General features: G+C 52.9%; 3 protein-coding genes across 12 annotated transcripts; 2 read left to right on the top strand and 1 right to left on the bottom strand.

Annotated features, from left to right (window-relative positions):
• Positions 1-18: 18 nt before the first annotated feature.
• TMEM262 (transmembrane protein 262) lies at positions 19-5,655 on the top strand. Of its 3 annotated transcripts, none has more exons than XM_082477038.1 (4): positions 19-231; positions 4,924-5,195; positions 5,302-5,401; positions 5,502-5,655. In XM_082477038.1, the coding sequence occupies exons 2-4, from the start codon at positions 5,022-5,024 to the stop codon at positions 5,576-5,578; spliced, it is 351 nt and encodes a 116-aa protein (XP_082333164.1). In that variant the 5' UTR covers positions 19-231; positions 4,924-5,021; the 3' UTR covers positions 5,579-5,655. The 3 variants fall into 3 exon arrangements, with proteins under 3 accessions (XP_082333164.1, XP_082333163.1, XP_082333165.1); XM_082477037.1 differs by having other exon boundaries at positions 20-231; positions 4,905-5,195; XM_082477039.1 differs by lacking the exon at positions 4,924-5,195 and adding an exon at positions 818-864 and having other exon boundaries at positions 143-231; positions 5,270-5,401.
• On the bottom strand, positions 1,028-9,806 carry ZFPL1 (zinc finger protein like 1). 8 transcript variants are annotated; one of them, XM_082477003.1, is made up of 8 exons: positions 9,360-9,510; positions 9,165-9,274; positions 8,740-8,851; positions 7,338-7,531; positions 7,173-7,245; positions 6,952-7,098; positions 6,577-6,700; positions 1,028-1,338 (listed from the first exon to the last, which is right to left on the bottom strand). In XM_082477003.1, the coding sequence occupies exons 1-8, from the start codon at positions 9,439-9,441 to the stop codon at positions 1,326-1,328; spliced, it is 855 nt and encodes a 284-aa protein (XP_082333129.1). In that variant the 5' UTR covers positions 9,442-9,510; the 3' UTR covers positions 1,028-1,325. The 8 variants fall into 8 exon arrangements, with proteins under 8 accessions (XP_082333129.1, XP_082333125.1, XP_082333130.1 ...); XM_082476999.1 differs by lacking the exons at positions 1,028-1,338; positions 9,360-9,510 and adding exons at positions 5,626-6,087; positions 9,593-9,806; XM_082477000.1 differs by lacking the exons at positions 1,028-1,338; positions 9,360-9,510 and adding exons at positions 5,780-6,087; positions 9,610-9,776.
• A 61-nt stretch (positions 9,807-9,867) lies between these two features.
• CDCA5 (cell division cycle associated 5) lies at positions 9,868-15,274 on the top strand. The gene is made up of 6 exons (XM_082477032.1): positions 9,868-10,018; positions 10,239-10,333; positions 10,415-10,480; positions 10,567-10,602; positions 12,963-13,400; positions 13,594-15,274. The coding sequence occupies exons 1-6, from the start codon at positions 9,973-9,975 to the stop codon at positions 13,672-13,674; spliced, it is 762 nt and encodes a 253-aa protein (XP_082333158.1). The 5' UTR covers positions 9,868-9,972; the 3' UTR covers positions 13,675-15,274.
• Positions 15,275-17,277: the final 2,003 nt, after the last annotated feature.

Below are 17,277 nucleotides of genomic sequence, written 5' to 3'. Positions count from 1 at the left end.
GTCCTTCGAGACTGGAGTTCCCCCGCACCTTTCCTCCCTGAGCGAAGAGGTTCCGCCAGAGCCCTGGGTTCCCCCAGCTTCGCAGGAAGGATTTTGTGGAACTGGTCGAGTCGCTGTCCTCCCAGAAGGAGGACGAGTCGTGGCTTCCAGCCCTGCACCCCCGCAGACAAGGGCCTGCGGAATATGTCCCTAGATGCAGTGGACGGAGCGCGGGCCGTGGAGCCAGAGAGGGTATGTCTGGCATCCTGCCACTGCCTTGTTACGGGGGTAGCAGCTCAGTTTCCCCTATTCCTAATATTGGGGTACATATTTCACAAGGGGGCTGTGAGGATTAAATGCATGTACAGTGCTGCACAGTGCCTCTAGCGCAGTGTTTCTCAAGGCCTGGTCCTCTGACGTGCATCAGAATTGCCTTCAGAATTACTTGAGGTGCGTTGCAAAGACTCTGGGCTCCCCTCAGACCTAGCTTATTTTTTTTAAGTCAAGTAGTTCTGGTGCACTTGAACTTGAGAACTCCTATTATACGCTGCTTAGAAGACACAGTTGGCACATCTTAAGTGACTGATGGGATGTGCTGACTGAGGGGTTAGGTGGAGATGTTGAGGATAATTATCAGGTTTCCGATTGGGACAAAGGTACAGCTGTTCACCCAGGTGAAGAGCTGAGGATAGGGAAAGACCTGCAGTTCAAATTGAGACACGCTGAGTTTGAATGGATGAAAAGGAGAAAAAGACTGTGTCAATCTGGTCCTTGAAACATCACTTATGATGGGCTGGGGGGCCAGGGATGGAATGGAAACCACTTTATTCTTTGGCAGGGGTCCTGCCAGCCAAACACAGCCCACCACCTGTTTTCATATGGCCTGTAAGCTTTTTTATTTTTCATTTTTGAATGGTTGAAAAAAAATAATGGCATTTCATGATGTGAAATTCATATTTCAGTGTCCATGGGAACACGTCCATGCCCATGCATTTACATATTATCTATGCCTACTTTTTGTTTTTTAATTTATTTATTTTTGGCTGCCTTGGGTCTTCATTGCTGCGCGCGGGCTTTCTCTAGTTGCGGCGAGTGGGGGCTACTCTTCATTGTGGTGCACGGGCTTCTCATTGCGGTGGCTTCTCTTGTTGCGGAGCACGGGCTCTAGGCATGCGGGCTTCAGTAGTTGTGGCACGTGGGCTCCAGTAGTTGTGGCACGCAGGCTCCAGTAGTTGTGGCACGTGGGCTCAGTAGTTGTAGCTCACGGGCTCTAGAGCGCACACTCAGTAGTTGTGGCACACGGGTGTAGTTGCTCCGCGGCATGTGGGATCTTCCCAGACCAGGGCTCAAACACGTCCCCTGCATTGGCAGGCAGATTCTTAACCACTGCACCACCAGGGAAGCCCTATGCCTACTTTTAACTCCAACAGCAGAGTTGAGTCATTGCAACAGAGACGTACAGCTGGCAAAACCTGTAACATGTACTATCTTGTTTTTCACAGAAGTTTGCTGACCCCTGACTCTATGGGATACTCAGAAGCTGTATAAAAAATATACATGAAGATTTAAGCTTATCAAGCTATAATCTTAAGAAAAATGAAGAAAAGAGTATAAAGATTTAGGGGCTTCCCTGGTGGTCCAATGGGTGGGATTCTGCGCTCCCAATGCAGGGGGCCCGGGTTCGATCCCTGGTCAGGGAACTAGATCCCACACGCCTGCTGCAACTAAGAGTTCTCATGCCGCAACTAAGAAGTCCACGTGCCACAACTAAAGATCCCACATGCCGAAACTAAACATGCTGCAACGAAGATCCCGCATGCCGCAACTAAGCCCCAGCGCAGCCTGAATAAATAAATATATTCTTTAAAAAGAGTATAAAGATGTAGATCTACTCCAAGAAATCTATAAACTTCAAAAAAAAAAGTTGCAGAATACTGTTAAGAAAAATTATCCAAATTTGGAATACAGACAGTAGCATGACCTTCCAATATCATACTGGGGCATTGTTTCACAAGCCCGCCCAAGGATTATTTAATTACCTATAGGAGTGTACATTTGTTTGATCTTGCTATTTAGATATTGTCCCAAAGAGATGCAAAACATCTATATCCAATGGAAAAACAACCTCAAAATTTGGTTTGTTTGCCCTGTAGCACACCTGCCAATTTTGTATCTAACCTAGTAGTCATGTTCTAATATTCCTCTTTAAATGCCTATCAATATCCAGCTCCTCAAGATGCATTACTACCTTACTGAGGGGGAACCCCTTCACCGATGAGTTAATACATCTTAGTTACATGCTTGTTCTTTATTTAGATATCATGTTTTTAACTTTCTGAAAATTATACTTTGACAGTACATATGGTGTGATTTTGTTTTTTAAATTATGCATGTAGATGTACACGTAGGTGTATGAATTTACATCAAGAAGGGACTCAGGGCTTCACTGGTGGCACAGTGGTTAAGAATCCGCCTGCCAATGCAGGGGACACGGGTTCAAGTCCTGGTACAGGACGATCCCACATGCTGCAGAGCAACTAAGCCCATGCGCCACAACTACTGAGCCTGCGCTCTAGAGCCTGCGTGCCACAACTACTGAAGCCCATGTGCCTGGAGCCCGTGCTCCGCAACAAGAGAAGCCACTACAATGAGAAGCCTGCACACCGCAACGAGTAGCCCCCGCTCGCGGCAGCTAGAGAAAGCCCGCCCGCAGCAACGAAGATCCAACACAGCCAAAAATAAATAAATAAAACAAATAAATTAAAAATAATAATGATAAATTTATAAAAAAATTTTTTTAAAAAGAAGGCACTCAAAAGATGCCCACTCACCGAACTGTTGAAAGGGTTACCTCTGTAGGTGTGGGGGTGGAGGGGGGAGACTGGTACATTCTCCTCTGTATGCCTGTGTATGATGCAAATCTTTTACAAGAACATATTCATACACTACGGGGGTAATTCTTTTAAATGACATTGAGGTAGGAGCCCTAACATAAAAACGTTCGTTTGGGGCTTCCCTGGTGGCGCAGTGGTTGAGAATCTGCCTGCCAATGCAGGGGACACGGGTTCGAGCCCTGGTCTGGGAAGATCCCACATGCCGCGGAGCAACTAGGCCCGTGAGCCACAACTACTGAGCCTGTGCGTCTGGAGCCTGTGCTCCGCAACAAGAGAGGCCGCGATAGTGAGAGGCCCACGCACCGCGATGAAGAGTGGCCCCCACTTGCCACAACTAGAGAAAGCCCTCGCACAGAAACGAAGACCCAACACAGCCAAAAATAAATAAATAAATAAGTTAATTAATTAATTAAAAAAAAAAAAGAAAGCTCCCTCTACAGGCCTTCCCGACTCCAAAAAAAAAAAAAAAAAGTTCGTTTGTATTCAAATGAGAACTAAAGTGCAAACAATTGTTTCAATAGTGTGAACACAGCTGGGCATCGGGCATCACCCCTTCAATGTGTTAAGATGGGGGTCTGAGGGTCTCTTGTGATTAATGACACTGGGCAGCAATAATGGATGCTGGTGTCAGGCTTTATTTAACCATACTGCTTCCAGGCAGGAGACTTCCGGTCTTGACCTGACCTGGGACCTGACTTCTGGGGCAGACAGTCAAGCAGGAGGCAATGGGGCTGGCCAAGTTCAACATCAACTCTTCTTCTACAGTACTTCAGTTCCTGGGAGTTTGCTTGTCCCTCCACACCATTTCTGGCCAGTTTTCTGACTTATTTTGTTGACAGTCCTGGAGTTCTCACCTCTCACATGTACAGAGGAAATGGTTTTTTCTTGGCATCTAATTGTCCCTGCCCATTCCACAGCCTCGGGTAGAGGTGGATATTAGTCTTAGTACTGATTCCCTCACTCACTGGCTGCGAAAACTTGAGCTGACAATCCCTCTCTGTGCCCCAGGCTTGTGTGTAAAATAGGATTTGTGCCACCAGTCCCAGCTTTCTCATGGGACTCTTGGAATGGTAGAGACAATGAGTGTTAAGATGCTGAGTGCTGGAAGGCAGCAGAGGGGAGAGCTGGTCAGCATCATGTGTTGGAAGAACATCTGGGGAGAAGACGGAAAAGCCAGTTGCTCTCCAGGGCCCACCTGGGGAGGATGTGGGAAGGTCCTGGGACAGCTATGGAGAATCTGTTGTCCCTTCCCTTACTTCCTCCCCATTAGGGGTTGGAACAAATACTTGGAGCTTGTGATCCAGCCCAGGCCTGCCCTCACCTGGTTATATCCTCCAGTTCTACTGGAGAGATCTCATTAGGAGAGATTACACCTGACCTCTCATCTGCCTAAGACTTGCTGAGGACCTACATGCCCCTTCACTTTTTTTTTTTTTTGGCTGCGTTGGGTCTTCGTTGTTGTGCGCGGGCCTTCTCTAGTTGCAGCGAGCGGGGGCTACTCTTCGTTGTGGTGCGCGTGCTTCTCATTCTGATGGCTTCTCTTGTTGTGGAGCATGGGCTCTAGGCACGCGGGCTTCAGTAGCTGTGGCTTACGGGCTCTAGAGCGCAGGCTCAGTAGTTGTGGCACACGGGCTTAGTTGCTCCATGGCATGTGGGATCTCCCTGGACCAGGGATAGAAACCATGTCCCCTGCATTGGCAGGTGGATTCTCAACCACTGCACCACCAGGGAAGTCCCCCCTTCGCTTTTCTGAGCCCCAGTTCTTCATCTGCAGAACGTGCCCACACTACCTCCTGCGTGGAAGTGTTGAGGACTTAGTGAGAAGATTCGCCCAAGAGCACAAAGTGTGCGGGCTGGGATGGTGAGGTACGCTGTCCCTCCCTCAACACGCTAGGGCCCCGCTGCTCTGTACCTTTAGCCCAGCCCCCCTCGACAATTCAGAGCTGCCCTGGCCACCCATGAAACACTCTTCTATTGGCTGGAAACAGCCTGTGCTCTAGAATCTTGTTCTCTACGTCCTCCTGATTCTAGAATCCTACGGCTATTCCAGACTGTGCGCTTCAGAACCGGAGGGGTCGGCTGCTCCTCCTGGGCAGTGTCCGCTTGCTCAAGCTGTACCATCTGCCTTGAGTCTGTGCTGCCGCCAGGATGCGGTGGCGGGACCGCGTGGCCATGCTCTTCTTCCCACAAGGCATGATTCTCACCATGGCTGCACTGATGCTCTTCTTCATACACCTGGCCGTCTTCGCCAGCGATGTGCACAACTTCTGCGTCACCCACCACTATGACCGCATGAGCTTCCGCTACACAGTTGTCCTGATGGTAGGCCAGGGCAGGGGCTCGAGGGCTGGTCAGGGGAGGCCCAGGGGCTGATGGAAACCCCCCTGTTGTGTCAGGGGGCCACTCTCCCACGGGATGGGGCCTACAGTTCTCCCAGGTGATCGGCATCTGCTGGGCCGCCGTGGGGTCACTCTACGCTGAGATGACACAGGACAAGTTTCGTCGATGCTTTTCACTGACCATCCTGAGTGAGTAGGGTGTACGCAGGGGGAGGGGGGAGCTCTGGAACCCTGAGATGCAGCAAGGAGGGGGCAGGGAAGGCTGATGGGGGCTCTCTCCTCTGCCCAGTGCTCAACGGAGCCATGTTCTTCAACCGCCTGTCCCTGGAGTTTCTGGCCATTCAGTACCGGGAAGAGAACCACTGAGGCCTGGGGCCCAGGCTGAGAAGGGGGAAGGAAAAGGCTGCTTCGGGTGTTTTAATAAAGTCTGTCATTTATTTCCACCTGTCAGCTCCTTTGGGGGAGGGAGAGGGAAAGCTGGAGACCCAGGAGGAGCAGGTCAAGACAAATGCTTAGTCTGCAGGAACCCCAGGCCTAGCCTGCAGCCACCCTGGTGGACTTGGCTTTGGGCCTGGGATCTTAGAGTCTCAGGCTTGAGGAAGAGGAGCAGAGACGGGCCCCCGGACCTCCTCCCCTACCCACCCTCAGGCCCCCCAGCTCCTAGGCTGGCCCAGCCATAAGCAAGGGCTCAGGAGGGACCCACACGGATGTGAGGGTTCATGAGCGGGTCCAGGTTGGGATCGCTGTCAGCCGCAGCCCGGCCCAGGCGAGACATGAGCACGAGGAGGGCCAGGAAGCCCAGCAGCCCCAGGAGCAGCAGCAGCCCGGCCCGCTGGAGCAGGGTCAGCGGCCGCTTACGAGACCCAGCCCGGCTCCTGGGGGGACGAGGGGGAAGTCAGGTCAGGCCTCCAGTCCCTGGCGGCCCCTGCAGCCGGGAGAGGAGCCCCAGCCATGACGCTCGTCTTCCGGCCCCAGCGCCACCATCCCTGAGCCTGGTTTCCTCAAGGGTGGTCATCCCTGCGCCTGCCCACTACCAGGCTGACTGTGCAGCTCAAACCAGCTGAGGCAACAACTGTGTTCTGAAACTGGAATGTGTCGGGCATAAGGAGAGTCACAAAGATCGGGGGGTGTCAGAGCAGGAAGGGGCCTCAAAGAGCCCGAGTCCGAATCTCATACGTAGCGCGCAAGGGAACACCCTGAGGGGGGCAGACCCAAGCCCAGGCTTTGGCGCACAGCCCCTATACCAGGTCCCATTATTACCCAGAACAAGCCCCTTTTGTCATGAAATCGTCCTGCCAGGGTCTCTGGCTCTCACTTCCCCTCCTCCCCCTTCCTGGCATCCTGCCCCACCTGACCCCATGTACCTGAGCAGCTGGGCCAGCCAGCCCAGGGCAGGCCGGCGACGGTACTTGTCATCGTCACAATCCCCATGGAGGCCTGGTGCCCGGTCGTCATCCCGCGTGTCATACACCTTCCTTGGGGCTGAGGCTGCAGGGGCAGAGCCACCGGCATCCACAGGCTCAGGAAAACGGGCCCATAGCGTGGTGGGGAGAGGGGAGGGCAGGAGATCCCGGCCCTTCTCAGCCTAACAGAGCATCTCGGAATTGTGGGGCGGTAACGTCTGTGATGGAGTGAGGAAGGGTCCCTGTGGGTGGGTGTCCAGACCCCCGAGCTCCCTCCACGCAAAGCACCCCACTCCCGTTCTCTCCTCCTCTGGCCTGGACAATTCCCCGGCTCACCGTGAGTCAAAGACTCGGGATTGCTCATGTGGATCACCGTGTGCTGCTCGGGTCGGCTCGGGGAAGCGGGGGGCCGAGGGACTTGGCTGTAGAAGGCTGGGGCAGCAGAAGCGCTGGCTATCTCCTCTTGTTTGGCGCTACCACTGGCTATGGGCAGGAAGAGAGCTGTCAGCAGAACAGGGAGGCAAGGGCCCCAATAGCAGGTGGAGACCACCACTTACCATTAAAGCTGGACCAGTCAGAGAAGTCGGAAGTGTTGAGGGGCTCAGGCTCTGGGCTCACCACCTCGTCAATCTGGAGGAAAGAACAGATGTCACCAGCCTGCCCAGTGCTGTCCCCACCCACCCACCTGGCCCAGGTGGGACCCAGGGGAGACAGGCTCTCACCAGAGGAAGACCCAGTCCTGCCCGGGCCCAGTTGACTGTGGCCAGCTTCTCTCTCAGTGCGGAGGCCACGGGGCCGGCCAGGTTGGTTGGAGGGAAGATGGGGCCGCTGCAGCTGGGGCACTGGTAGCCAGCAGGTGCTGTGTTTTGGGGTAGCTGGGCAGCACGTTCATTGAGGCAGGCCCAGTGGAAGAGATCTGAGGGCCCATGAAGTAGTGGAGGAAAGATATGAAGAAGAAGACACTTAGGACCCCTAGCCCAGCAAGAGCCCCCAGCCTGCTGCAGAGATAACATGCACACATAAGTGTAAGCCCAGGGCCTTCTCCTGCCCATCCCCACCCCAAGTCGACTTCATCAGTAGTCCCTAAGACTTTGGCCTTCCTGGCCACCACTATCTGACTAAGTCAAGGCAGATGCTACCAAGCTTCCCAGCCCACTAGGGGGGGGGGGAGGGGGGGGAGAAGATGCCACCGACCCTTTCCATGAGTCCTCTCTGGACTTGCACTCATCACAAGCTCATTGGGCTAACAGCTCCTCAAGAACAGTTTCAGAAAAGGTTACTAGACAGACACACAGGCACACGTATGGGTGTACACATCCATGGGCACAGATATACACGTGTTTATATACATGTAGTCAAACACAGGTGCCATCCCCTACATCCACACATACGGGCACACTAACTCTCACACATCTATACACTCACGTTTGCTAACACTCAAGCACCCTCACCCAGGAATTCTCCTGCAACCCCACAACACACCTGTGCTTGTATGTTCACATACAACAGTTACCCATTCATTCACCCATAGTACTAATGAATACACTAACACTTATGTAAAGACACAATGCACGTTCAATTCACGCACATATAAACACACTCACAGTGAGAAACACATACATGGAGCGCACTCTTTTACACTAGTTCCTTCAAAGAGTGGAGCTAAGGCTCTTACACCAGAGTCAGGTCAAGGTCATGACACATGCCCCTGCTGACTTCTTTTAGCTGACCTTACTGTGAGGAATGCAGTTCCTCTCTGTTTAATCTTGGAATCAGAAATGGATCCTGAATGTCTGAAAGCCCCATGCTTTCAGCTCACTGCTGGTATGGCCAGCTACTGCTCACAGCTACAACCACACCCACAAATTTGACTGGCTCTCACTCAACCCTAGAGATTGGCAGGGAAGAAGCTAGGAGCTTTAATTTTTAGGGAAAAACACTAAGGCCTCGAAAGGGGAAATGACTTGCCTGAGCTCACACAGCAGGTAAGTAACCTAGCTGGACCAGAATCTGGGGCTCCAGCCTCCCAGGCTTGAGAGGTCACTGTCCTGCTGCTTGGGGAGTGCCTGGAAACTGGTCACGCTGGGCCTGTCCTGATCCCCCCATAAGGTGCCCAGGCCTCACCATAACAGACCAGGCGGGTCGTCTCCCGGGCGGCCAGGGGTATGTTGCAGAGGCGGCAATTGGGGTTGTAATCGCTATCTTGGAGCCACTGCAGGTAGGACTGGACGATGCACTGAAGTGGGAGAAAGAGGTCACAACTGGAGCAAGAACTCCACAGCCCATCTCCCCAAAGCCCAGATGCCTTTTTTTCTCTCATCACAGAGGAGATTGATCCTTCTGTTTGACCAATCAATAAACATTTATTGAGCACACACCGTGTGCCAGACTCTGACTTAAGCACTGGGGATACAACAGTGAACAAAATAAACTTAAGTCCTTGTCCTTGTGGAGCTTCCATTCTAGGGCCAGGCCCTTCATGGATTTGGAGGAAGTCAATACTACCTGCCCAGCTAGTGCCCTGCTCAGCCGCTCCCCTGAACACCCACCTTGGCGTGATTGGCTACCAGGCAGTGCTCGCAGACGTTGACCCGGTGTTCGAAGCAAAATAGGTTGGTCACCTTCCTCTTGGGGCACTTGCAAAGCCCCATAGTCGACCCTGAGGAAGGGGTCTGAGTTGGCAGGGAGCCAGGTTCTGGTGGCCGCCACAACGCACTCACCAGCCCAGTTGTTTCCACTCTTACCTGCCCTAGACACCTCTCGTACTCGCCCGAACCCCAAACTCCTGCCCACCGTCCCTCTCAATTCCGGCCACGCCCCCTGCATAAATCCCGCCTCCGGAGACCCCAGATTCCTCCCGCATCCCAACCCGGGCCAGGCCCCTCCATCAGTCTCTCCGACACCACCGGCCCCGCCCCCAGGGGGCCCCTCCCGAGCCCCACCCCCTCCAAGCCCCGCCCCCACCTTCCCCACAGACCCCACTCTCTGTGTTACTAATCGGCTGCGGCACCCGTCCCCACGGGCGCGAGCGCCGGTCCGAGGCGCGGAAGGTCACACAGCACTCAGCCGAGTTCTCGCTCAGCTCCCTCCAGCTCAGTACCCTCCGATTATCCCTCCACTGCCACGTCTCTTCCGGGTGCGGCGCGCGCTGATGACACTGCGCGCCTCTGGCCCCGCCCCTGCAGACGCTAGACGTGGAGGCGGGTGGAAAAGGGGTGACCAGAGCTCCGCGGCCCTCCCGCCTTACGTCACTTCCGCTTCCTCCCGGGTAAGGCGGGTAATTCGAACGTTTGCACTTCGCGTTGGCGCGAGCCCTGGCGGCGGCGGCGGCAGTAGATATCGAGACCAAGGCTAGACATGTCTGAGAGGCGAACCCGGTCCGGAGGGGCCGCCCAGTGCTCCGGTGAGTGGAGGGCGCGCGGGAGAGATGGGGCTGAGCCGTTTGTGAGACGCAGTTCCGTGAGGAAGGCCCTCCCCCCACCGCCCTAGGAGGCTCGTCCCCCGCCCGAGAAGGCGCCCCCAAGGGGCCTGTTTGGGAACCTTCTCTCGCTCTCTTCAGCACCTGTTCTCTAGACTCTGGGGTCTAGAGTCCTCCCCTACCTGCTAAATTTTTCTCTTTCCAGGGCCCAGCGCCCCAACTCCCACTCAGTCTCTGCGGAGGTCCCAGCGGAAATCAGGCTCTGATCTCCCAAGCATCCTCCCGGAAATCTGGCCTAAGGTGAGCCCCGGGTTCCTCAGTTCCTCCTGCCCCGGAGGCCCCTGGGCTAATGTAGAGCTCAAGTTCACCCCTCTTCTCCAGGCACCCCAGGAGGCTCCAGTCAGAAAGCCCATCGTCTTGAAGAAGATCGTGGCCCACACTGTAGAGGTGAGGGCAGAGAGAGGGATTGTAGGTGGGGAGCCAGAATTGGGATCAACTAGTGTTGATGTGATCAACTAGTGTTGTCTCCACAGATCCCGTCTGTTCACTCGCCTCGAAGGAGCCCCCGGGTAAGTTCATTTTCATTTTCTTAGTTAAGGGGAATCCAGGACAGACAGTCTAGAGCTGGGGCGGAATATAATGACTGTTCACGTCTGCCCAGGGAGCTATTTGCTGTATTTTGAAACAATTTGCCTTTGGACACCTACACGTGTCACCAGTCTTGCTTACTTCCTGCACACTTGGTGCGTTTAGCTATTGATGCCCTGTATTCTCTACCATTTTCCTTTAAAAGTTGAGCTGTGTCTTAACTACTTTCTTCTTCCTCGTCTGTTGTTCTCAGTGTAGTATAATGTCCTTAACTGTTTTAGCATAAGTTATTGTTAAGGATGTCTCATTAAAAGAAGATCTGTACCTGAAGATATAATGAATGAGAAATACCAACTGCCTTTGAGTGGCTCACGGGGCTTACAGTCAAGTGGGGAGAAAGACAAATAAGTGATAACACAGTGTGCTGAGGACCGCAATAAAGAAAGTACTAGATGCTGTAAAGGCACCTAACCCAGACCAGGTAGCTCAGGGAATGTTTCTCAGAAGAAGTGTTTAAACTGAGTCTTTGAAGACAAGTTAGGAGTGTTCTAGGCAATGGAAGCTGTGTTTGCAGATGCCTGGAGTCCACAAGGAAAAGCATGAGGTTTGGGGAACAGCAGCTTTGGTGTGTCTTCCCCAGACCTTGTCAGGGGAGGGAGTGTGCCAAGCCAGAGCAGATCCTGATGAGGCATGAGGATGAGCTTCGACTTCATCCTTTGTTCTGTGGGCAGCTTTGGAGAGTCTTAAGGTAGTGACTGAGGCAGGCTTGGGTGTTTTAGAAAGATCTCTTTAGGGCCTGGGTGGAGAATGGATTGCAGAAAGCCTTCTGGGGACCCCCAGACCAGGTGGGCGGGCATGAAAGGAATCCCGAAGTGAGATGGTGGGAGCCTGAAGTTAGGTAAGGGCAGAGTGCTCCTCCTTCCCCTGGCTCACCGCGTGACCACCCCGTCACACAGGACTCAGCTCACAGGACACTTCCTCCCCGAAGCCTTCCTGATGTATTCCTCCGTAGGCTTTATGAATAGCCGAGAGTATTTTGTTTGCATGTTTGTTGTCTTAGGGGCAGGGACTTCTGTCTCCCCTGTGGTGGCCACTCTTTCTTGTTGGTTGAATGATAGATTCATGAGATATTGAACAAAGAATGCGCCAGGACTTCGATGACTGCTTGGCTGTAGGGATTGAAGAAGAAGTCGTCTGGGTGACTCCCATTTTGTTCAGCATCCCTTTTACTAAGACTCATGGGGCAGATTCCCCAGAATCTGTAGCCAGGAAATGTCTCTCTTGGTAATCAATATAATTCTATTAAACCACAAGGGCCCCTAAATTTGTCTTGTTTCTCACCTTGTCTTGGCTGTCACAAAGCTCAGTGTCAAGTTTTGTGGAAGTTAATTCAGTAATTATTTATGGAACACCGGCTCCACGCAGGGCTCTGCTGCAGGTGTTGGGCACAGGCAAGGTCGACCAGACAGATGAAGACGCTCACACGTGACGCGCACATTCTAGTTGGTGTCACAGTCACCCAGCGAACAGCCACAACCAGATAGGCTCACTGTGCGGGAAAGAGGTCATTGTGACAGAGGGTGACTAGCAGAGGTCAGGAGGGGCTGGTCTCCCTGAGGAGGCAGCATTTTAGCCGAGATTGGAACTATGAGAAGCCAGTGTGTGAACCTCTTAATACACATGTCAGATTAAGCGCTTTCCTGTTCAGAACCTTGCCATGGCTCCCTGGGTCTCGGAGCAAGGGTCTCCATGGGTCTCCCCTGACAGTGGCCTGCAAAATGCCCTGTAACGCCCCCATTACCTCTCGAACCCCATGCTCAGTTCCTCGCCTCACTCCCTCTCACTTCAGCCACACTAGCCTTATTGTTCCTTGACCCTGACTGGCACACTTTCACCTCGGGACTTTTGCACCTTCTGTTCTCTCTGCCTAGAACATTTCTCCTCCAGATGACTTACTCCCTCATCTCCTTCAAGTCATAGCTCAAATGCTGCCTCAGTGAGGCCTACACTGACCTACACCTACTTAAAATTCCAAACCCCTCCCCCAACCCAGTATGCTCAATCCTGTTGTTTTTTTCCAAAGTGCTTAACATGCGACATGATTCTCCCTATCCTCTATTTCCCCACCAGAGTGGAAGCACTGTGGAGACGGGGGTCTTCTTTGTTTTCTTCCCTGCTGTACTGCCGGTGCCTGGCAGGTGACCAATAAGGACGTATTGACTGGATGGACATTTTAGGTCCTGTGGGTCTTTCCTTCTGCCCTAAATCTCCTTGGGCCTTTCTTGAAGTAAGTAACACAGCCAAGTAACAGGGAGACGTTCTCTCTTCTGTCCTGGTACAGATCGCTGTTTTTTTGGAGAAAGAAAACAACCCTCCTAGCAAGGAGCCTACTCGGGAGGACCTCTTCCAGACATGCAGTGTCCCTGTCACCTCCGCCTCCACTCCTGTGCTGTGCTCCCTGAATGTTGAGTCCGACTCCGGGGAAGGAGACCTGGACGCTAGAGACTTGGAAATGTCAAAGAAAGTCAGGCGATCCTACAGCCGCCTGGAGACTCTTGGCTCTGCCTCCACCTCCACCCCAGGCCGCCGGTCCTGCTTTGGCTTTGAGGGGCTGCTGGCGACAGAAGACTTGGCTGGAGTCTCACCTGTGGTGGGTTCAAAGTTAACTGAGGTCCCCAGGGTCCCTGTGAAGCCCTGGGCCCCAGACTCAACTCTCCCTGGAATCTCTCCCCCGGCCGTGAAAGAGAAACGAAAGAAGAGGAAGGTGCCGGAGATCTTGGTAAGTTGAGGGGCAGGGGGCCTTCCTCTGCCATCACGCCAGACACACGGGGAGATGCACTGGGACACGTGCAGGGCCGGGGCTCGGCCCTGGCTGTCACGGGAGAAAGGCGGCGCCTGCAGGGTATGGGTGGAAATGCTCCAGCCAACGTGCCCGCTTCTCCACTCACCTGCCCCCATTTCTCTTCCCCCAGAAATCGGAGCTGGATGAGTGGGCCGCGGCCATGAATGCTGAGTTTGAAGCTGCTGAGCAGTTTGATCTCCTGGTTGAATGAGATGAAGTGGGGGTGTCCCTGGCCAGACTCCCCTTTTCCCCCTGTACATAGTCCCCTCTCCCTGTGGAGAAGACACCTGGGGCCCCTCCCCTGGTCTCGTTACCTGTGCACGCGCTGTTGCTGCACATGAGGCCTGTCCTCTGAGGGCTGGCACAGCGGCAGCAGCCGTTTCAGCTTGAGGAAACGGGGCCCGCCTGGCCCAGGCCCGCACTGGTGTCCTGTCTGTAGTCAGTCACCTACCATCCTTTCCCCACTACGTCCCAGAGTATCCCAGCCGGTTTCCAGTCGGACCTCAGACTAGGGAGTAGGAATCACTGGCCCAGCCAGAAGAGGTTAAAGGGCTGGGGGCTGGGGGTGAGAGAGAGCACCTCTGCTCTTGTGGGGAAATGTGGCCGCTCTGCAGCAGCCCCAGCAGAGATGGATGCCGAGGGCCACAGCCAGCCTCGGGCTTTCTCTACTGAGTTGCCTCTGCTGGAGCTTGGTTCCCAGCCATGAGCGCATCTAGGTAACGAGGCTTGGGTTTCCTCTTAGATTCTGTAGATGGTCCGGGAGGACTGTCGCCATGGATTGGAGACAATTCTATCTGTGAGGAAGAGGCAGAATATTCAGCCTATAGTCTTAAGTTTTGAAGGAGGGAGGGAAGCCTTGGTTGGGTCTCAGATCGTAAATGTCTGCTGCACAGAAGCTGTGTTTTATAGTTCCGTGTGCTGTTGCTGAGATGTTCGGTTAAATGCAGGCTGATGGAGCAGTGGCTGCTTGGGGAGAGGAGGTGTCCCCAGACCCCCCAGAACCTGAGGCTCAGGGCATCTGGGCTGATAACTGCAGAGGGCAGGAAGGGGCCCATGGCAGGAGGCGCCCCCTCTTATCACTCATACCTGCTTTATACAAAACAAAGTGTACAGCGTCTACTTAGCTCTAGAAGAAGAACTTAGGAGTTGAATGGTCCTGGTGACATGAGCATTTCGTAAAGTTCTAGGAAGCTTTTCTCACGTGCCAGAAAGGGGCCAGGGTTGATAGCAGTTTTAACTTTCAGCTTCCTTAGTGTGCTCTCACAGGAGGACACTGCCTGAGGTAGGTGCTAGGAGTTGAACTAGGGGGAGGGTGGGGTCATCTCATTGTCTCTGGGGATCCCCACTCCCCTAGCCCCTGTTTCTCTTTACTCAATATTGTTAAAAGGTGAGCTTTCAAAGGCTGCCCAACCACAACTTCCGCCATAGCCCAGGCCTTTGTGCCTTTTGATGTTTACAGGTTCACGGAAGTAGGGGATAAGAGGAGTGTGGAGAGGCTAGTGGATAGCAGAGAATATCAGGGAAGATGAGCGCTTGCTTGGTTAGGGTCCTGAAATGGCACAGGCCTGGTGGGTGCTAGTTAAACTCTTTGCAAGGCCTAGGAGTCCTGAAGAGTCTCGTCCTCGCTGGCTGGCGGGACAACTCCTGGGAAATGTCTTAGTCCTGCAGAATCGGGAGTAGCCAAATGATGTTGAGTGGATGTCATGACTGCAAACTTCTCTCTGTCCCTGAAAAACTAAGAATGGAGTTTAAGGAAAAACTGGGGTTTGTTTTTTAAAGAAAACAACAATTAAAGAGTTTCTGCCTGTTCACAGACTGTTTCTTTTGTTGGGTCAAAGGCAGAGCTGAAGGTGTGGGGCCCAGGAAGCCGTGCCTTCTTTGGGCTGTGTCACCAGGGTTGTCCCTTTGTGTGGGGGGCCGCCAGCCTGGCCTCCAGTAGCCTGTGGTAGATCACTCCCACCCCCACCCCACCCCCAGGTCTGTTTTCTCTGTCCAGTCACTCACCCACTCCTCTAAGAAGGGGAGCCCCGTACCCTCCTGTCCCAGGAGGAAAGAAGTCGGTCTGGGGTGAGGCTGCTAAGAGCTTCGCTTAGTGCCTGGGAACCAACCCTCCAGCCCAGACTGAGTCCGGCTCTTATTCCCCGCCCCCTCTCCCTGACAGACTCCCGTGAAGGAGCCAGTTCCTCACACACTGGCCCAACCGGGGTGCTCTACAGCAGTGGGTGCGGAACCCCCTGGGGAGCTAGTCAAAGGTGCGATTCCCAGGAATTACCGCACTCGGCCAGAGGAGGCCCAGGGACATACGTGCACCTTGATGCAGGTGTCACAACCACTGTCCTTCCCCTCATCCTTCCTACGCTTGTCCTTGCCTCCTAGTCCTTAGAACTAATTAAGGCCTTTAAATTCTTTAATTCTCCCTAAACCTCCCCACTTCTACCTCCTTCCCTTACCCAGAGGAGAGCAGGCTTCTCTTTTCAAGGTCAAGCTTCGCATTTTGGCTTTTGATCCAATTCCCTCATCTCTGAGACCTTGTTCCTCTTTCTCCTACAAGTCTTAAACAGGCTTATGTTCATTTTATTGTTAAAAACAACCACCCTAATCCTAACCAAAAAGTTTTGTCCAGCATCTGTTTTCAGCTACTATTATGCCTTTCAAGGTTAAGCTCCTTGAAAAATGTTCAAAAGTTGCTTTCTGCTTCTGTTTCATTTACTTTGGGTGCCCTCATCACTCCATTTACTGCTTGGGCAGAAGTAACCAGTGACCCCCTAATGCCCAGTGCTAAAGACTCGGGCCTCTGTAGCCTTGGCGGAGAACACCTTCTTGGGGCCATGGCACTGCTGGCCCCTCTTTCTTGGATTCCCCTGAAATATCAGGACACCCAGGTCCAGTCCTGGACCCTCTTTCCAATCTGCTTGCTCTCTGGGCCGCCTCCTTGCTCAAGACTTGCTAGTCTATCTCCAAACCATACCTCTCTCCTGGGCTTCAAACTGGAATCTAGAACTGTCTTCTAAAACTATCTCAAAGGATGTTAAAAAAAAAAACAAACAAAAAATTGTATCTCAACTCAGAAGTCATCGCAAATTCAGCTCATCCACCAGCTTGCCTTTTCCTGTGCTCCCCCTGATGTTAGCAACACCACCAGCTGACCTGAGTCGCACAAGCCAGGAAACTGAGGGGCCTCTGCAGCTCTACCCTCTCCTTTACCCCATCCCATCAGCCCCACTCTCAACATCCCTCCATCCCCATGGCCACTGGACAGTTGCTCTGGCCTAGTGGGTTTTCTTCCCTTTACTCTCACCTCTCCAAACTGTCCACACTGCGGCCAGAATGAGTTTTCTAGGAGACAAAAATATGATGCTGTTTCTCCCCTACTTAAAACCCTTTGATACAATTCATTTCTGGGTACGATACCCAAAAGAATTGAAAGCAGGGTCTTAAGATATTTGTACACCCATGTTCATAGCAGCATTATTTACAATTGCCAAAAGGTGGAAATAACACAAATATCCATCAATGGATGAATGGATAAACAAAATGCAATATAGAGGTACAATAGAATATTCAGCCTTCAAAAGGAATGATGTTCTGCCACGTGCTACAACATGGATGAACCTTGAAAACATGCTAAGTGAAATGAGACACAAAAGGCCAAATATTGTATGACTCCATTTATATGAGATACCTAAAACAGTCAAATTCATAAAGACAGAAAGTAGGATGGTAGGTGCCAGGGACTGGGGCAGGGGGGAATGGGGAGTTCTTGTTTAACAGGGACAGAGTTTCACTTTGGGAAGATGAAAAAGTTCTGGAGGTG

The sequence above is a fragment of the Balaenoptera physalus genome (genome assembly GCF_965194825.1).
Source record: "Balaenoptera physalus genome assembly, chromosome: 10".
NCBI classification, from domain to species: Eukaryota; Metazoa; Chordata; class Mammalia; order Artiodactyla; family Balaenopteridae; genus Balaenoptera; species Balaenoptera physalus.
This window is presented reverse-complemented; position numbering and strand designations above follow the sequence as displayed.

Bases quoted from the DNA above. Each gene is read 5' to 3' on its own strand.
- TMEM262 (XM_082477038.1), top strand. From the start codon at position 5,022: ATGCGGTGGCGGGACCGCGTGGCCATGCTCTTCTTCCCACAAGGCATG. The intron at 5,196-5,301 runs GTAGGCCAGGGC...TGGGGCCTACAG, and splicing joins GCTACACAGTTGTCCTGATG to TTCTCCCAGGTGATCGGCAT. The intron at 5,402-5,501 runs GTGAGTAGGGTG...TCCTCTGCCCAG, and splicing joins CTTTTCACTGACCATCCTGA to TGCTCAACGGAGCCATGTTC.
- ZFPL1 (XM_082476998.1), bottom strand. From the start codon at position 9,441: ATGCAGGGGGCGTGGCCGGAATTGAGAGGGACGGTGGGCAGGAGTTTG. The intron at 7,099-7,172 runs GTAAGTGGTGGT...TCCTGCCCATAG, and splicing joins TGACTGGTCCAGCTTTAATG to CCAGTGGTAGCGCCAAACAA. The intron at 6,088-6,576 runs GTACATGGGGTC...TCGTCCCCCCAG, and splicing joins TGGCTGGCCCAGCTGCTCAG to GAGCCGGGCTGGGTCTCGTA.
- CDCA5 (XM_082477032.1), top strand. From the start codon at position 9,973: ATGTCTGAGAGGCGAACCCGGTCCGGAGGGGCCGCCCAGTGCTCCG. The intron at 10,019-10,238 runs GTGAGTGGAGGG...TTCTCTTTCCAG, and splicing joins AGGGGCCGCCCAGTGCTCCG to GGCCCAGCGCCCCAACTCCC. The intron at 10,603-12,962 runs GTAAGTTCATTT...GTCCTGGTACAG, and splicing joins CGCCTCGAAGGAGCCCCCGG to ATCGCTGTTTTTTTGGAGAA.